The 21077-nt window shown below is 40.3% G+C and overlaps 1 protein-coding gene and 1 long non-coding RNA gene across 2 annotated transcripts in view; one reads left to right on the forward strand and one right to left on the reverse strand.

Annotated features, from left to right (window-relative positions):
- LOC306940467 overlaps positions 1 to 21077 on the forward strand; it is a 560182-nt gene that overhangs the window by 494223 nt on the left and 44882 nt on the right. The window lies entirely within an intron of this gene.
- On the reverse strand, positions 17646 to 19257 carry LOC306940822 (C-C motif chemokine 4-like). The gene is made up of 3 exons (XM_079526038.1): positions 19131 to 19257; positions 18833 to 18953; positions 17646 to 18555 (listed from the first exon to the last, which is right to left on the reverse strand). The coding sequence occupies exons 1-3, from the start codon at positions 19225 to 19227 to the stop codon at positions 18447 to 18449; spliced, it is 327 nt and encodes a 108-aa protein (XP_079382164.1). The 5' UTR covers positions 19228 to 19257; the 3' UTR covers positions 17646 to 18446.

Below are 21077 nucleotides of genomic sequence, written 5' to 3' on the forward strand. Positions count from 1 at the left end.
ACATTTTGGCCTCATGTTCATGGGAGGGTCACAAGAAACCCCTATAAAACAATTGCTCAATACTGACAGACGGTCAGCAAGTGGATTCATGCATGTATATAGACAATATTTTAGGCCAATAAAAAAAAGGCTATATACCAAATTTCCCACCCGTCCACCGGACTACTACGTTTTGGGTCTGAAAAGCTAAATGTCATCAAATGGTGGTCTGTGGCTCCTTATATGAAAAGGGTTGAAAACCACTGCACTAGCAGACTAACCTACGACTAAACTGGACCTGAGATGGCTCTCTAGTTCTGGCCACATTTCTCCTGTATATGTGCCGAGGTAAAAAAGTATAATATTCAAAGTAGCCGACTACGCCACCTGGAGGCTGTGGAGCCCAGGACTCCACTTAAAATCACTTCAAGACATTACATTAAGACACACAGGTTATTTTACCAGGGTTGAGCAGAGTGAAAAATAGAAGGTCAAGGGTGCAATAAACAGGTGTATTGCAAAAAATAATTAAACATAAAAATAGTACTGTATCGGGTTAATTGGAGTAAGACAATGTTCATCTTTCTTTCTCCTGGGGTAGGGAACAGTCCAAGCAGTCCATACATCAGCCTTTTGTTCTTCTGGAGGATCCTTAAGGGTCAAACAACTTACATCAGTGGGTTTGGTCTATTATTGCCTACTTCTCAGTTGCAAAACACAGCACACAAAACAATAAGAACTAAATAAAAGTTAAAATATAAAAAACAAACGACCAGGCCAATAAAAGATTCCAAACAGTGAGTAATTGTCTCAGTGGCTGACAAACAAAAGATAAAACTATAACTAAAATCGTCCGTTTAAAACAATAATCCGGTTGCACATTGCACACGCTGTCAGATTCACTTCAATGGTCAACGTCAACTTCAAGGTCATAGAGGGGGTACTTAGCTCGAAAGAGGGTCGCAACTTTGCCCCTCTGCTGAGTTGGTTTGGCTTCCCCTCTTTCCCAGCCTGCATGCCTCTCTCATTAGGTCCTCTCCCTTGGGCCTTCTCTCCTCTGGCATCCTCTCCCAGCACCTCCACAGATGGGTCCTGCCACAGGCGGGCAGGGCACACCCCGCCTGGTGCCAAGCAACCCGTTCCACGGCTAGAGTGTCCCTGTCCTCGGTGCCCCGACACCGGCCCCCATCCATGGCCGCTCTCCTTCCATCCAGCCAGCTCCTTCTTCTGCCCTCTGCTCCTCTCCACCACCTTTCTTCTCTCTGTGCTCTGCTCTCTCCCCTCTGTGCTCTGCTCTCTGCATTTTAAAGGCTCTACCCAATTACGCAGGTGCAGGTGATTTCCTAATCACCAGCTCTCAGAAACCATTATGGTACTAGCTGGCATATCAAAACCGACCCTGTCACATATACATACACCAACAAACCACTTTGCCAAAAATAGCCAATATAAAAGCTCACTCTGCATCTCAACGCAACGACAAGTGATTATATTAGTATTATTGCTTTCGGGCCAATCTGGGAACCCAGCGGCAAGAAAAAGGAAAAACCAGCAGCGCCCGTTTTCCTTTGCATTTGCTGGAATCTGTTCTTGAGAGATTGCTGTCAGGCAGAAACCCCTTATTCTACGTTTTTATTTTACTTTTTTTCGTAAATGAATGGCCTACTTGATCACACTACAGTGTCACACAAAAGTGTTAAAAGTAGCAAACTCAAAACGCGGAGAAAAGCGAAAAGCTTGTAGATATGCTGCTCTTGCCATTTTTTTAATCCTGAAAAGTAACAGTTTTGGACATATGAGAGACAATATGAAAAAAATATGTAACAGGTCTAATAAGGCATTTAAATATTAACAATAGTAATACTGTATTACAATGAGCTTTGGCCTGTACAATAGGCTGCCTTGTTCCAACACTAGTATTTGACAGAATAGCAGCAGCAGTGGGGCTTGTGGAATTGTTTGTAATAAGGTAGGTGGGGAGCATTTTGGCAGTGCAGGCCATATGGGTTTGCCTCTGTCTGCTTTACCCTTTTTTATTTTTCATTTGTTGGACAGTTCTGCTTACTGTACGGTTTTGAACTTTGTCCTACTCAGAATTACTAGAGAGCAGCAGCCTCCCTTTTCACTGCGTAGCGTAGCCTATATATTTGGCCAGCCGTCTGCTCCTGCCGCATGACCAAAACTAGATGAAACGCCCACAAGTAGGATGTTAATTGGTTAATTGGTTTCTGCCCAACAGCAACAATATAATTGGCCACACATTTACAGTTACCTAAAGTGTTTATATATTTTATATTGATGCCTTTCTTTTTCTTTTCTTTTTGCAGGCACATTCCCACTAGGCCACATATAGGAAGAAACGGCACCCTCTTCACATTGGCCTATTATAGTGCCACCAGGTGGCCACAATAACCTACCTGACCTGGCGGAGACCCGTGCTCCGAGGAGCACCTTTTCTAGTTATATCTCGTTTGTTTTGCTTATTCTTTGAGACACACATACATTACTGGTATTTTGGGGGCGTGCCCCGGCATGGCCAAATGCACCATTATTAATTTGCACGTTGCATTTTTTGTTTTTTCTTTCACCCTACAGCGACACTATGGTCAAGTACTGTAGTGTCGTGTCGGGAACTGCAAAAGATGCAACCTAAGAAATAAAAAACGGGACACCCAAATGGGACTTTTTCCTTGTACCCCAGCCACGGCATGGTTAGCACGGCATGGTGGGGGCCTGTCAACTGGCTGCCAACATTTCACACACTACTTAATCTTTTGAATCCCAATATGTTCCGTGCCTCTTACTGCTATTCTTCCAAATGCCATTTCCAATACCTTCTGCGTTAAATCATCATTTCACGCAATGGAATAATGAACCAATTCTGTCATATTTCAGTGATGTTTCTTCACTGACTTACATCGGGGGCCAATAGCTGTGGTGTTGAATTCGTGCAGGGAGGAGAGCCCTGTTTGATGAATGAGGCTCTGTTATCTGACTTGGTGGAGAGCCAGGCTGAGGGAAGGATGTCAAGGGAGAGGAGAGGCCCGTTGTTGTTTTTGCTGCACATTTTCGTTCCCCCGTTTAAAGCCTGCGTGACGTTGTATGACGTGATGGATGCCGCCAGCCTGGAAAACAGCAGATCTACAAGGTCACAAAACGTTGCGTGCGCGCGGCGGCACTTTGAGCTTGTAGATCTGCTGTCTCCAACCGAGTTTAGGCTTAAATTTAAGCATCAGAGAGGGGTGGTGTATTCTGAGAAAGGATAAAAACATTCTGGTCCTAGAAAAAGGTAGGCCTACCCAAAAAAAAGTCCACCGATATACTGTCGGCCTATATATTATTTATTATATATACAATTCACAATTTAATATTCACCAGTAATATTGCAAAAGTACACTTATTTTGCGAGCATAATATAAGATTAGTGACATTTATGATCTGAATTGATTGATTGATTGATTGAAAAATTTATTAACAGTTTGCAGAATTACAGTAGCCTACATTACAAGCACAAACTCAATACAAAGGCTGTTAACTGTGAGTGGACGACCCAATTAAGCATTACACTTGTTTCCAATAGGGTCCACAATGTTCAATTCATCAAAAAGAAGAGGTGAAGAGGTGTCCCTGTGCTTTCTCTCCCCTTGACTTCGGAAACTCAAAGGAAACGGTGTGAAAAAGCTAAGAAAACCATTGGTTGTACAGTTGTAGAAAGTTTGTAAAAGAGACCCTTTGGTTGTAACGGTGTGTACAAAGCTTGAAAATATCTAAGACCCACACAGAAGAAAACCCTTGGCTTTTACCTATAGGCTTATACATTTTGTGAAAAAGTGCTCAAACTTTCTTTCTTTTTCCTGCCTTCATCTCCTTATATACCCCCACGCCCTTCCCTTTCTTTGTTTTCTTGGTAAAATGACATGGGAACTATGCACAAAAACACATTTCACCTATAGGCTACTGAGATGATGCAAATATTTATCATATTCTTAACTCAAACCTAGGTGCAAAGACGCCATCTGCTGGCCATTGGAGAGCACTGAATACAACTGCAAAGTGAGAGGACATACACTGTATGTATTGGAGGACATTATTAGATCATAAAACCTCTTATCGCAATATTCTAACTGTGTGTATTTGTAAATTAACTCCCTACTTGATCACACTAGTCACACAAAAGCATCAAAAGTATAAGATATCCACAAGGTTGACACGTTTTAAGCCTGCAGATCTGCTACTTTTGCATTTGAATCTGGGAGCGTAACAGTTATGGTTTCCACCCTATTTACTATTTACTCTTTTAACACATTTAAACCCGAGGACGATTCTACAAACAGTTTTCTGAAAAACCTATGTTTCTATGTCAGTGGTTCTCAAACTTTTTCATGTCAAGCACCCCACAAATATATGTAATTGGCCGCTAACCCCCATCTGAAAATATGTTATTCCAGGGGGGACCCCCCATAAGCAAAGATTTGAGTTAAAAACATTCGCTCTGAATGAATATACATTCAAAGATTTGTTTCACATTTTTCAAAAATAGCAGATCTACAAGCTCATAGCGCGGTACTCGGTGCCGCGCTATGAGCTTGTAGAAAACTCCATTTTATCCAGAGTGGGCTGATAAAGACTCTATGTCATGCCGGTGGGGGCTCCTCAGTTGTCAGATGAGTCAGTATAGGCCTATAGGATCCAACAGCAGTGACAAGCCAGAAATGTGTGTGAGGAGGAATCAACTGGCTATTACTAAAAAAAAAAGTTGTGGTATAGGCCTATAAACCGTTGCTATTCTGATGCAATCTTGCCTGGCGCTCCACGGGCCCGTCCTGCTCATCTTCATGATGGGGCGACATGGATAGAGTCAGATCCACTATGAATACCCCGCTCTCTCAACAGAGATACGTATGTGTCAACATGGACTGTTTTTAAAATGTGCCTCATAAATACATTTTCCTTGACTTGACTTACAGTATATATAGGCTACGATGCAAACACAACCACGGCATATGGATTCATTAATAAATAAATAGTTGTTTTTTTATTGTATAAGAAAACTAATTCAGCAATAGATTATTAAAATACATTTTTTTTAAGCGCCACATTCAATAAAACAATACGCACATTTGCACTGATAATGAAACAAATAAATTAAACAAATAAACCTGCACTGATTCAACCACTGATTTATGCATGCTTTCTAATTTGTTGTTTAATAGACCCGAGGCCTACAAAACACCTTTACTGTTGCAACATTAACCTTTCTGAAAACCGTCACATTCTCATTAAATAAACAATAATAAAATATAAATAAATATGTCGCTAAATATGAGACACAGGTATATATGAGGTCAGAGGTACAGTAGGTCCCGGTATGAAAGTACAGCATTACAACGTATAGGTTACAGAAGGTCTCACATCTAAATGGATTAAAGTACATTTTTCTCAGGATCGGAGAAAACAAACAAAACTAGAGAAATGTGGGAGATATAGTTATACCACTATAGTTAACAAGAAAACCAAGGTGTTCATGAAATCAGTGTCACAACCCCAGTAGTCTGGACTTCTCCTCCACATGGGTTATTATATCCTGGACCCATTCCTTGGTTGGGTGAACGCAGATCTTGGCACCATTCGTCATTGTGAAACTAGAACAGACAGAGAGAAGATTTGGGCATCATTTAAAGGGTCACTTCACCCCTTTTGCAACCAGATCTTATTTTAATGATGTTTAGGACACAAGAAACACTTTCCTGGGGGTTTTTATGTGTGTTATGTGTTTTTAGATGACGCCATGTTCATGACAAAAATGTGTCATGAAAATGTGCTCTCACTTCCTTCCTGGACTACATGTTGTCTCAGTATGGCCTGACTCACACCTTCGCAACAGATTGATGTATGCTTGTTGTATGAGACGTATTGACTGATGCAAGCTCACAATGCATTTCCAATGGGAGTTGTCGTGTATTTTGGACACGAAACACCACGAATTACTTAACCAAAACGGGAGAGCGGAGATAATTGTGAGACGGCAGCAGACAGAGTAAGATGTTCCTTGATGTTTATTTCGACAACACAGCATACAGCAAAGCATGGCATAGGCTCCTCCAGCCTCACGGCCTCGGATCGACTGACTGACTGACATAGAAATCTCCTAGCTTAAGTACAGTTTTACACAATACACATAGCTCCAGACAGCTGGCATTTGGCCACCCTATAGATAGTTAGAGACCCTTTGAACCATTTCAACAGTGACCACTTTGAACCCCTGTTTTAGCATTTGATTGCTCTAGGTGTGAGTGTGTGACTCAGGAACTGAACTCAAACAAAAGGCACTGAAGAGCCATCCACACCCCGGGGGTCCCGAGCCAAGTGCTTGAAGTTTGAGACAAGCATCTCGGACCGACACCTCCAAATAGGATGAGCTAAAATAGGTCTACTGCATGTAAACACATGTCACATTTTGTAAGAGAACATGAGATATTGAAGAATTATGGATTCATAATTCACCACAGAGTCACATGGTTTGACACAACATTTGTGTTGTATGAGGGGGTGGGGGGCAGTCGAAACACAGCCGAAAGCCGTACAACACAAATGTTGTGTCAAACCATGTGACTTCCATTGGAAATGCATTGGGGCAAGATGTAAACAAACCCTTTCATACATCTAGCATGCATCAATGTTGTATGCTAGATGCGAAGGTGTGAGTCGGGCCTAAGGCCTGACTCACACCTTCGCAACAGATTGATGCATGCTAGATGCATGAGACTTATTGACTGATGCAAGCTCACAATGCATTTCCAATGGGAGTCACATGGTTTGACACAACATTTGTGTTGTATGAGAGGGTGGGGGGCAGTCGAAACACAGCCGAAAGCTATACAACACAAATGTTGTGTCAAACCATGTGACTCCCATTGGAAATGCATTGTGAGCTTGCATCAGTCAATAAGTCTCATGCATCTAGCATGCATCAATGTTGTATGCTAGATCGAAAGGTGTGAGTCGGGCCTTAGACAGCCCAAATGGGGTGTCTTCCCATAGATAGATATATAAATAAATATAAATATAAATAAATAGATATATTTTAAAGAAAAATAGATGCCTCATTGGCCGCTGCGGTTTGTTAGAGCCATGTGTGTCGACGGGAGGGTGGAACAATTTACACTCTGGGGCGGACGTGTGCCGGAAGTCACCGGAGCTTGCCCCCTCTTGAGAGCATTCACCCTAGAGCCGGAATGCAGCGTCTACCTTTCTATGTCTATGTGTCTCCCCTCCGCAAGTGCACCAAAGCATTATGGTCATTGTAGGAATTCAGCAATCCAGTCAAACACACAGACTTCATTATTTTTCTGACCGTATAGGGTGCACATTTCAAATTGTGCTATACCGTTATCTTCTACAAATGCTATTAACATTGAGTAACTGCAGTTTCCTCCAGCAGTGAAATGGCCCTCTAAGGTGTTTCATTTTACATGCAATGTTGTGTTGTTTCCTCATTCCTCGCTGGTCACAAGACACAGCGGTTTTAATTATCATGATGGATAAAGGATGATTTTAGTATTGATTAGCTGCAGTAGTGTGTAGAACTAAGTAACTAAATACATATACTAAGTAACTAAATACATTTATTTCCAATACTTTTACTTCTACTTCACTACATCTCGGATCCAAATATTGTTCTTTTACTCCACTACATTTAATTGAAAACTTTAGTTAAGTACTAGTTACTTTGTAGATTTGGATTATAATTACAACACATACATTACCCACTTCAGCCATGTATATAGGCATATACCATTCGTCTATAATTTGAAAGTAGTAGTATCTACAAAGTTGCAATGTGACACAATGTGAGCTTATAGATCTGCTATTTTCAAAATATTATTATACATTTGAAAACTTGAAATGGGACATTCTGCACAACGAGTACTTTTGGTACTTGTAGGCCTACATTTCGGTGAATTCCGGACTTTTACTTTTCCGGACATTTACTTGTAACAGAGTATTTCTATATTGCAGTATTGATACTTTTACTTAAGTATAAAAATGGAGTACTTTTCCCACCACTGTCCACTGATTAGCTGTCACTCTAAGTATGTCATCTCAAATTTAACTGTTTATTAAAAGGGTAGCTCAAATCAAATCTAATTTACATAGTGGTTGGTGGCATCGCTCTATACATTCCATGAATCTTTGTATGCAATATCTGTATAGGCCTACATTATATGATTTTCTGTCTGTCCCTATGTCTGTCTGTCTTGGCTGTCGACTCCACGCTATTAGGTGGGTGTGTTGATGAGGACCTGATGAGGAACTGATCTTGTCTCTTGTCTGAAAACTATATGCTGGATGTGAGTCTATGCCAAGTGAACGTGTAGAATGTGTTCAATGTGTATGTGTTGGTACAATACAATGGTAAGCATAACATAATACTCACACAACGCCAAGTCTAGCACAGTGAACGCTTGTGCGATGGAATGTCACCACTCTGTCTACACGCAGGGGGTTGTCCCAATGGCGGAAGCAACACGCTACTGGACCAGAGTCTGGAAGAGAGAAACAGAGTCAGACACTGAGACATACAGGCAAGTAACGGAATAACAAGAAAGACAAATAAACTTTGATCATCCTAAAAAATATATATATTATATATATATATATATATATATATATATATATATATATATATATATATATATATATAATTATAGTCTGTCATTATTTAAAACCATGCAGGCTATTCAACAACAGACTTACTACCGGTATGGTGTGCCTGGACATCCAGAGATGAGAACAGCAGCATGCAGAGGACCACTAGAATAACTGGCATCTTCTTCACCTCCATGGTCATCATCAGTAATATATTATTCATATATTATATTTGCAGTCTGTCAGTCTTCTTCACCGGTCAAGACGTAACTATTTGTTGCTCTGTCTCACACGGGTGTATATGTCTTGGGAAGTGTAGGTGGGTGGAAACACGTGGTGGTGGAAGGTGGTTACCAAACTGTGGTCGGTGCTTGACGTGGGGATGGAGGGGTGTTAAGTACACTTATCTGGAAGGATACGGATGTCTTTTGAAGGACTTCGCAGGAAATATGATATTGCATCAAATCATTTCTTTTAAGTACCTACAGATAAGAAGTTTTATTTCGAGTACCCAAGATAACTCAATCCAGCTGCCATCTCTATCAGTATTAGAAAAGATTATTATAAGTTATTCTGATGGTCGTGGTCAAGTATCTCTGGTTTATGATATGTTTGTGAGGTTGTCTGGGGAATCCTCTGAGTGTAGAAGATTGGCCTGGTGTAACGATCTAAATGTAGAAATAAGTGTTCAACATTGGGCTTGCTACAAAGCCCAAACACAGACGATCAATACCAGATACAAGTTACTACAATACAAATGGTTGATGCGAACGTATATTACTCCTTCTCTACTCAATTGTTTTGATTCTAATATACCAGACCAATGTGTGAAGTGAAGTGCAACGTGGAGAAGGGTACATTGTTTCACTGTTTATGGCAATGCCCAGAGATCATGAAGTTTTGGAAAGAAGTACTTGGTATATTATCTCAGATAATCTAAGAGGATATTCCTATTTGTCCACAACTGTGTATCTTGGGTATATTTCCTAATAACTTCAAAATTAATAGTAAAAAGAGGAGTATGATTACTTACTCTCTTCTACAGGCTAAACATACAATTGCACTCTTTTGGAAAAACCCAGACAAACCAGACATCAATCAATGGTACAAAGAATTGTCAAATTGTCTTGCACTAGAAAAATTGACTTTATGAACAGCAATCATTAGGACCTGTATTAGATAATCCACAGTAATGTGGGGAGGAAAATGGGGACCATATCTGTTTTATTTGTTTTTGTTTTTGTTTTTGATTGTTGAGTTGTGTTTGTTATGATTGTATTTTTTATTTATTTGTTGTCATTGTATTGGTATTGTATTTGTGTATCTGTTATGTTTGTTTTTTCTGGACATTTTATTAACAGAGCTATAACTGTAATGTTTATATGTGGGCACCAAAAAACCGTACCAAAAGTACCAAAAGTACCATATGGCGTCAGTCGTTCATCCGTTGGGTGGAGGAAGTAATTTATCTATAGCTCTGTATCGTTTACGATAGTCATATTTGTCTGTTTCAATTCAATTGTATCCAATAGGCCTGGGATCCAACAGCATGTGACGATACAGAAATGTGTGTGGGGAGGAATCAACTGGCATAATTACTAAATTGGAAAAAATAAAAGAATAAATAAACAGCTTGTCATTGATAAGAGGAAGTTGTGGTATAGGCCGTTGGCATTCTGATGATTGCATCAGAAAAATGTAGTGTTTGACTTACAGTCAAAAAAGTTATTCAATCGACGGCGGTAACGTTATCGTTTCCTCGCCTTCAGTTGTTGCGTCACATCCATATGAGTCAAACAAACCACCATGCAAATTTGTTTATTTTTTGGAACACAGTTCTTATATGACCCGATCTATGGGAATTCAGAATGAGTAGGATGTGTAGACTGTACGTCAGACAGGGCATGGGGAGTATGGTATGGTTGGTTGGTACACTATGGAAACAATACCAGTCAGAGAATATCCTTTATTCCAGATAGTTGCATATTAACCCATTTAGACCTGAGGACGATTCTAATAATGTCTTCTAAATCCTGACAGTTTTCTGAAAAATCCTATGTTTCTATGTCAGTCGTTCTCAAACATTTTCATGTCAAGGACCCCCAAAAATCTATGTAATTGGCTGCCGACCCCCACCTGAAAATATGTAGTTCCAGGGACCCCACAGAAGCAAGGCGTTGAGTTAAAAACGTTCTCTCTGAAAGAATATATATTCAAAGATTCAAATACCAGACCTACAAGTTCATAGCGCGGCACCGTATATCTGCTATATTTTCAATAGCTGAAGTATAACATAATGCTTTAAACACCAAAAGGGGTTAATGAAGTTCATTATGAACCCATTAAAACTGGCAAAGCATCCGTGTACTTTTCATTGTTTGGCTATTCAAAAATGTCAGATGTACAAGCTCACAGCATGCCACTTTGTGCCATGTTGCAAGCTTGTACATCTGACATGTTTGGAACTACTGGTTTAGAACTAAAGGCCTATTCATAGTCTGGATTTTCGGTGGTGAGGTGACCATACAAATTTGAAAAGTCCATTGTGGGTGTATGGGATTTTTCTATCACTAAACACGGGTGAAATTCACCCGAACACCTGCCTGTAGAAAAAAACAGGGATGTGAGCAAACCTACCTTCTATGATGTCACTGAACATCATGAAGGTACTTAAAGACCCACCCACCTCAGACATCAGCAACATTATGAAAATGGTGGTGAGCTGACCACCGGAGCTGAAAAAACAGAGAGAAGGGCTGGGGCGGTGGTTTACTCTTCACCGCGGCTCGTGACGTCATGTTGTAGTTCGGTGGTCACCTAAACACCGAAAATCCAGACTATGTATGAGCCTTTAGAAGGAATTTGTAGAATCGGCCTCAGATCTTAATGGGTTAAAGGCACTGACTCCCTGCATCTATACTGTATGATTCAATAACATATTATTGATGATTCATTAAACAGTGTTGCTCAATCTTAACCCCGAGAACACTAAACATATTTTTGTTACACCATCACTAAACACGGGTATATTTTACCCAATGTACAATATTCCATAAAAAGATATTTCTCATCAAAATATATTGAAGTACAGCAATACATGGCAACTTGAGCTACTCTTGTTCACTCAAAGAGTTACTCACACTCTCATCACAAACAAATTAAAAACAGATATCATATGGGGGGGGGGGGGGGGGGGGGGGGGCTATCATGTGGGGGCAAAATCGGTGAGAAAAGTGCATATTATTTAAAAAAAATATTCCTAAAAAAAGATAAATGAAGTTGGGAACTTGGACTTTGGTCCACCCATTTCAAGTTGTACTTGAAATGTACTGTAATTCTGCAAACTGTTAATAAATCAATCAATCAATCAAAAAACCATTCCTATAGGACATGTGAGAATGGTCCAGTGAAGAAAACAAATACAAATTTGAAAAGTCCATTGTGGGTGTATGGGATTTTTCTATCACTAAACACGGGTGAAATTCACCCGAACACCTGTCTGTAGAAAAAAACAGGGATGTGAGCAAACCTACCTAATATGATGTCACTGTCTGTTTCAATTCAATTGTATCCAATAGGCCTGGGATCCAACAGCATGTGACGATACAGAAATGTGTGTGGGGAGGAATCAACTGGCATAATTACTAAATTGGAATAAATAAAGAGCTTGTTGATAAGAGGAAGTTGTGGTATAGGCCGTTGGCATTCTGATGATTGCATCAGAAAAATGTAGTGTTTGACTTACAGTCAAAAAAGTTATTCAATCGACGGCGGTAACGTTATCGTTTCCTCGCCTTCAGTTGATGCGTCACATCCATATGAGTCAAACAAACCACCATGCAAATTTGTTTATTTTTTGGAACACAGTTCTTATATGACCCGATCTATGGGAATTCAGAATGAGTAGGATGTGTAGACTGTACGTCAGACAGGGCATGGGGAGTATGGTATGGTTGGTTGGTACACTATGGAAACAATACCAGTCAGAGAATATCCTTTATTCCAGATAGTTGCATATTAACCCATTTAGACCTGAGGACGATTCTAATAATGTCTTCTAAATCCTGACAGTTTTCTGAAAAATCCTATGTTTCTATGTCAGTCGTTCTCAAACATTTTCATGTCAAGGACCCCCAAAAATCTATGTAATTGGCTGCCGACCCCCACCTGAAAATATGTAGTTCCAGGGACCCCACAGAAGCAAGGCGTTGAGTTAAAAACGTTCTCTCTGAAAGAATATATATTCAAAGATTCAAATACCAGACCTACAAGTTCATAGCGCGGCACCGTAGATCTGCTATATTTTCAATAGCTGAAGTATAACATAATGCTTTAAACACCAAAAGGGGTTAATGAAGTTCATTATGAACCCATTAAAACTGGCAAAGCATCCGTGTACTTTTCATTGTTTGGCTATTCAAAAATGTCAGATGTACAAGCTCACAGCATGCCACTTTGTGCCATGTTGCAAGCTTGTACATCTGACATGTTTGGAACTACTGGTTTAGAACTAAAGGCCTATTCATAGTCTGGATTTTCGGTGGTGAGGTGACCATACAAATTTGAAAAGTCCATTGTGGGTGTATGGGATTTTTCTATCACTAAACACGGGTGAAATTCACCCGAACACCTGCCTGTAGAAAAAAACAGGGATGTGAGCAAACCTACCTTCTATGATGTCACTGAACATCATGAAGGTACTTAAAGACCCACCCACCTCAGACATCAGCAACATTATGAAAATGGTGGTGAGCTGACCACCGGAGCTGAAAAAACAGAGAGAAGGGCTGGGGCGGTGGTTTACTCTTCACCGCGGCTCGTGACGTCATGTTGTAGTTCGGTGGTCACCTAAACACCGAAAATCCAGACTATGTATGAGCCTTTAGAAGGAATTTGTAGAATCGGCCTCAGATCTTAATGGGTTAAAGGCACTGACTCCCTGCATCTATACTGTATGATTCAATAACATATTATTGATGATTCATTAAACAGTGTTGCTCAATCTTAACCCCTAGAACACTAAACATATTTTTGTTACACCATCACTAAACACGGGTATATTTTACCCAATGTACAATATTCCATAAAAAAATATTTCTCATCAAAATATATTGAAGTACAGCAATACATGGCAACTTGAGCTACTCTTGTTCACTCAAAGAGTTACTCACACTCTCATCACAAACAAATGAAAAACAGATATCATATGGGGGGGGGGGGGGGGGGGGGGGGGGGCTATCATGTGGGGGCAAAATCGGTGAGAAAAGTGCATATTATTTTAAAAAATATTCCTAAAAAAAGATAAATGAAGTTGGGAACTTGGACTTTGGTCCACCCATTTCAAGTTGTACTTGAAATGTACTGTAATTCTGCAAACTGTTAATAAATCAATCAATCAATCAATCAAAAAACCATTCCTATAGGACATGTGAGAATGGTCCAGTGAAGAAAACAAATACAAATTTGAAAAGTCCATTGTGGGTGTATGGGATTTTTCTATCACTAAACATGGGTGAAATTCACCCGAACACCTGCCTGTAGAAAAAAACAGGGATGTGAGCAAACCTACCTTCTATGATGTCACTGTCTGTTTCAATTCAATTGTATCCAATAGGCCTGGGATCCAACAGCATGTGACGATACAGAAATGTGTGTGGGGAGGAATCAACTGGCATAATTACTAAATTGGAATAAATAAAGAGCTTGTTGATAAGAGGAAGTTGTGGTATAGGCCGTTGGCATTCTGATGATTGCATCAGAAAAATGTAGTGTTTGACTTACAGTCAAAAAAGTTATTCAATCGACGGCGGTAACGTTATCGTTTCCTCGCCTTCAGTTGATGCGTCACATCCATATGAGTCAAACAAACCACCATGCAAATTTGTTTATTTTTTGGAACACAGTTCTTATATGACCCGATCTATGGGAATTCAGAATGAGTAGGATGTGTAGACTGTACGTCAGACAGGGCATGGGGAGTATGGTATGGTTGGTTGGTACACTATGGAAACAATACCAGTCAGAGAATCCTTTATTCCAGATAGTTGCATATTAACCCATTTAGACCTGAGGACGATTCTAATAATGTCTTCTAAATCCTGACAGTTTTCTGAAAAATCCTATGTTTCTATGTCAGTCGTTCTCAAACATTTTCATGTCAAGGACGCCCAAAAATCTATGTAATTGGCCGCCGACCCCCACCTGAAAATATGTAGTTCCAGGGACCCCACAGAAGCAAGGCGTTGAGTTAAAAACGTTCTCTCTGAAAGAATACATATTCAAAGATTCAAATACCAGACCTACAAGTTCATAGCGCGGCACCGTAGATCTGCTATATTTTCAATAGCTGAAGTATAACATAATGCTTTAAACACCAAAAGGGGTTAATGAAGTTCATTATGAACCCATTAAAACTGGCAAAGCATCTGTGTACTTTTCATTGTTTGGCTATTCAAAAATGTCAGATGTACAAGCTCACAGCATGCCACTTTGTGCCATGTTGCAAGCTTGTACAGTTGGGTGCCACCGATATTGTCCCTTATCATTTGACCCATTTAGGCCTGACCTCAAAATTTTAAAAAATCCTCCAGTTTTCTGAAATACATATTTTCACGATTTTTCAAAAATAGCAGACCTACAAGCTCGTAGCGCGCTCTCATCACAAACAAATGAAAAACAGATATCATATGGGGGGGGGGGGGGGGGGGGGGCTATCATGTGGGGGCAAAATCGGTGAGAAAAGTGCATATTATTTTAAAAGATATTCCTAAAAAAAGATAAATGAAGTTGGGAACTTGGACTTTGGTCCACCCATTTCAAGTTGTACTTGAAATGTACTGTAATTCTGCAAACTGTTAATAAATCAATCAATCAATCAAAAAACCATTCCTATAGGACTGTGAGAATGGTCGAGTGAAGAAAACAAATACAAATTTGAAAAGTCCATTGTGGGTGTATGGGATTTTTCTATCACTAAACACGGGTGAAATTCACCCGAACACCTGCCTGTAGAAAAAAACAGGGATGTGAGCAAACCTACCTTCTATGATGTCACTGAACATCATGAAGGTACTTAAAGACCCACCCACCTCAGACATCAGCAACATTATGAAAATTACAAAAATATAATCGCCTGCTGGGTGAGAATCACCTGTGTTTAGTGTTCCAGGGTTAAAACGATCCTTCAGTAAGTTGGTTCACAGCTGCAACAATAAGGCCACAACTCAAAACCACCACGCATCTGCACATGGTTTTTCCCACTCAATTCGTAATTAGCCTTCCAATTTTGGGGCTCTGGCTCATGGACTATAAGAAGCGAACCGGTTCAACACTGGTGGAAGAGGGGCCTCAAAGTGACATACTCGTATACGGGGCCATTTGGAACTTTGAACACTTTGAGACCCACTGGTGTAGCGGAGTGTTTCCAGTGAGCCAACACATGCACAATACTGTAGCTGTAGAAGCAGCACCCTGACTCTGTTTGACCAGAATGGAATAGAGCCTAGTATCATCGGTAAAGTCAGAAGAGTGCAAACTGCAAAGAGCCTGTTGGATTCATGCTGCTGTCTAATCCTGTGTGGCCTTTCGTTGTGTTTGTAACTCCGTCGTATACGACCAAGGCTTAAAAGCATCAGACAGAAATAAATAATCTAGAAAAAGGTAAAAACAAACTAACAAAACAAAAACATAGATGTTCACAAAGACAGGGAGAGGGAGAGCAAGGTAAAAACAAATCTAAAAACATTAACGTGCATTGATTACATTTTGTGCAGAGGTCTTTGTTCAGCTTCCGTCAGACAATGTAGCATGGGTAATAATAGTGAAAGTGAAAGAAAAATAAATAGAGAGAGTGTAGTGTCTTGCCATTATTTGTCGTATATTGAATGTCCAGGAAGCACTTTTTACCCTGTTGCATAAATGATTGGAGAGGCCAGGCATGTCCTTATTTGCACCCCAAAGCCCTTGTATGTGTGTACGCACGTGCATGTGCGTCCCCAAATGTCTCTAGACCACCGCATACTAAGTAGATGGTCACTTCTATAGATTATTAACACAATGGTATCCACGGTCCAATTCAATAGCCTTTACAATTTCATAGCAGACCTTTTCAATTGATCACATAGGCCCTTCTTGGAATGTGGCTGTGGGCCAGCTAATATCAAGCCTCTCAGAGCTCACATGCAGAAACTCAGTCAGTGCAGGTTTGTCCTGCATAAACAGTATATGACATTATACAACATTATATGGATATTTCATCGTAATGTGGCTCTGTAATATACGACAAGAGAAACAAGAGCTTAAAAAAGAAGACTCTAGTAGCCTAGGCCCAGAATAAAGGAAAGAAACTGTAGTGTTTGTGGTGAGAACAGAAAGCCGAGAGATACACTGTCTGTGCATCCTGAATGCATTGAGATATATGAGGCAATGGCAATAAAGCACTTTACCGCACACGCACGCACGCACGCACGCACGCACGCACGCACGCACGCACACACGCACGCACAGTGCACAGTGTGTGTCCAGTTGTCCACCTATTGACAATTAAGTCAACATGCAAAGTTGCCATCTGCTGGCCATTGGAGCGCAAGTGTGCATTTCTTTACACAGGCATTAGAATTAGATCATGTTTTTTAAACCCTGTGTATGGGTGTGAACATCTCACGTATTGCACCTACAGTACCCTGGCCTCTCTCCACTGGCTGGGGAGAGGTGGTTCAAAATAGTTTTTTAAGATTTTGCCGTTTGTTAGTGCCTCCTCTGGACGGGTCAACTGACTTGGGTTGCCTTTGCTGTTGCACGGCATAGATAGACTATGGAACAGCATTCCCTCTGTGTCAGATCTAAGCTGAATGGCCGCGCTCTTAAGTCCAGACTCAAAACTCTCTTTTAGTGTTTGTATCCTCCTGGTGTGGAGTGTTCAGTGTTTGTTGTACTTGTGAGTTAGCTTGGCACTCTGGTCAAGATTGGTTGTTTTTAAGTGTGATTCATGCATTTGAAAATGGATTACCAAAATGGATTGATTATATAAAAAAAATAATGCTTATTTTATTGTTTCAGAACAAATTCAGCAATTGATTATCAAAAGACATGTTTAGCACTACATTCAGTGTAAGTAATAAACACATTTGCAGTGATAATGAAAATAGATAAAGAAATGCCAAGGAAAATATAAAATAAATACCACTGATTCATACAAAAAACAAAGAAAAGGGCTTACAATCTGTTGTTTAAAGTACACAAGTTGTCAGGATAGACATACTGTATTTTCAGCATGCAACAAAGTCTAATCAGCCATTATGACACTATCAAGGCCTGGCAAAATACATTTCAGTCAACTAAATCAACTGTAGGTTTAAAAAATCGTATGATATTCAGTCGACTGCATTTTCGACTAAAGTCGACTTTAAATGTTCTGATGAATTGAAAATGGAGGACCCTGATGTAAAGTCTTAGTGCATTTTCTGGTTTTATCTTATTCTTAGCAGATTTTGTATTGACCTGTACCTTCCTTGAACTGTACCCATTCTACAAACTGTTAATACGATTTTCAATCAATCAATCAATGATTGATTGATTGATCCCCATCTCATTTTTATATAGTAAGCTAAAACAATATGTACATAAAACGTAAACTGAGGTGGCATCATTTGAAACTGAGGGTACCAGGCCCCCTTCTGGCACACCTGTGGTGCCGGGCCTGCTAAACTAAATCGAAATGCTGTCAAAATCAACAATGCGGAAGTTGCCCTGTATCCCCAGAACCTTCTACTTTGGCTCGTTATCTCTGACAGGCCGAAGGCTGGGAAGCAGAGCAGAGATCATTGCTTGGGTGCTGTGGTGGTGTGCTTCTCTGCATAGTCCATGGCCTCCTGGACCCATGTCTGAGTTGGGTCAACACAGAACTTCATCTTATTCTTCATTGAGAAACTAGAACAGACAGAGAGATAGAGAAACATTTTCATCATTTAAGGTGTTTCACTTTTCATTTTGTTTGTTTATATTTATGCTATTACAAAATACTAGCATTTTGCACTATAAAGTAAAGTAACTATAAGTACTCAAGTACTGTACTTATTTTGTATTTTTTTAATTCTTTTTTTTAACTTTACTGGAATAGGCCTATTTAAGTAAATTGAAAACCAGTATCTGTATGTATTGACCAGTATAGTTTGTCCACAACTGGTAAAAAACGTATAATACTCACACAACAGCATTGTGGGCACAAAAAGTGTGCGTGCGTTGGAATTTCACCAGTCCTTCTTTAGGCAGGCGAACGTGGCAGAGCTTGAAGCAACACTCCGCTGGCTGGGCACGGCCAGCGTTGTCTGGAAGAGAGAAACGAGACACACGAGTGAGAACTAGACACAGAGACACAAAGAATAACAATAAGAATAACAAAACAAATCTGTTCATCATTTAAAAAAAAAAAGGTCTGTCATGATTAACATCAGACAATCCAGTAATAATAATAATAAATACCAACAAAAAAGTAGTAGACTTACTCTGTTGCGCCTGGACATCCAGAGATGAGAACAGCAGCATGCAGACCACTAGAATAACTGGTATCTTCTTCATCCTCAAAGTCATCGTCACGATCATTAGAATTGTCTGTCGGTCTGAGCTGTCAAGTTGTTATAACTATCTCTTTCTCTCCGTCTCTCATGGGTTTATATGTCTTTTAGGAGATGCATAGGTGGGTGGAAACATGTGTGTGGAGGAAGGGGGCGTTGCTTATTAGCCTTGGAAACCCAGACGTTTAAATTTCCACTATAGAATTAAGGACATGTAGGTGTTAAGAGAGGCCATGCGCGTGACATCATTGACAATGATTGTGACAGTTACAGTGCAAGGGTTCAAAATATATCATTAATAAACAACATATTCCAGTCCATTTATGAATGTCCATCATTGTTAACAACGGTGTCGTTCTGTTGGTTTCTATATTCAGTCCATTTCTTTGTAGTCTCAGTGTATGAGTTAGTTTCCCCATTACAAATATCTCCTCCACAATGCTCAGCCACTGCTCACAAACTGGAGGTTCTGGTTTGTACCATAGCCTTGTAACTGCTTTTTTACTAGCTGCCAATAATACTTTGACCATATCTTCTCTCTGTGTGTTATCCTGTGTCAAATCACCACCAGAGACATGTTCAATTTATAATTTTGTTGAATAGCCATGCTATATAGGGCTCGATCTTTAGGTGCCACAGCACAAGAATAAAAATCACACCCGTGTGAACTGAGTGGTGTAAGGTTTTATATAGCATGATCAGCTGTGGTCTGACGTTTGGCTAGGTAGGGTCGTCTTCTGATGTGATGATTTGTGACCATGAAGTTGATTCAGCTGGAGTTTTTGTCCGATGTGAGGTATTATATAAGGTAAGGTATTATATAGCCTGATCAGCTCTGATCTGACGTAATGAAATCACACCCGGATGTGATTTCACAACTGGCTTTTTTTGTGCAGGAAAAATGAGCATGGTTGCTACGGTCATCCAGTTCACCCGGGTGTGATTTAATTACGTCAGAAATTATTTTGAACATAGCAATCATTTTTTCTGCACAAAAAAGCCAGTTGTAGGAGTGGTTTACACCACTCAAAAATAAACAGAATACCCCTCGCTTGTGGTGAGAGGAAGCATCATGTAGTAGGCCTGTGAGAACATGAAAAAAACCCCTGTTCAGATGTATGGAAATGGACTGTGGTTCATTTTGAGAACTCAAAGCTGTGTTAGGCAATGACAGTTGCAGTACATAATAGGCTAGTATGCTCATCATAGGGGTCTGGGGACCCCAGGGTTCCTCTTTGAAGGGCTTCAATCCCCAGCTAAATTAATGATAGTTTGGTCTGTACTACATGAGTGTACAAATTGACACTAGTCCCAGAAGTGTACAATAATGTGCACATTTGTACGCTCAGTTATGGTGGTCCATGAGCTACATTGTGTGTGAGTCCTGTTCATGGTTTCTTTCTTCCACTATGACTCACACACTCTCTACCCATTACGCTGTCCTACCATGATTATGAGTAAATTACCGTAGGTCTCCAACTACCCAGCCCATGAATTGTTGTAATTGTTATGATGCGGTAATTCCGGTTCAAGGTTCAAGGTTCAAGGTTCTTTATTATTTGTCTCCCGAGGAAGAAATGTGTCTTAGACAAAGGGCCCGCATGCAAGCGTAGCCCTTATGCCCATGTCGCCGCAGTGCAGCGCCAAAATACATCTTTCTTGCATCAAAGAAAAAGAAAACAGAATAAACATCACATCACATTACATTACAGTTGCATTGTATTGTGTGGGCACGGAATGTACTTGGGTGGGGGGATAGGGGGGGGGGGTGGTTGGGGTGGCAGGGGCTTGGGCCAGGCACAAAAAAGCTCTCCTCCTACGCATACCATCGAAAGGGATGAGCTGCGCGGGGGGAGGAAAAAAAGATAACCTAGCTGG

This window comes from Electrona antarctica (genome assembly GCF_951216825.1).
Source record: "Electrona antarctica genome assembly, chromosome: 17".
NCBI lineage: Eukaryota > Metazoa > Chordata > Actinopteri > Myctophiformes > Myctophidae > Electrona > Electrona antarctica.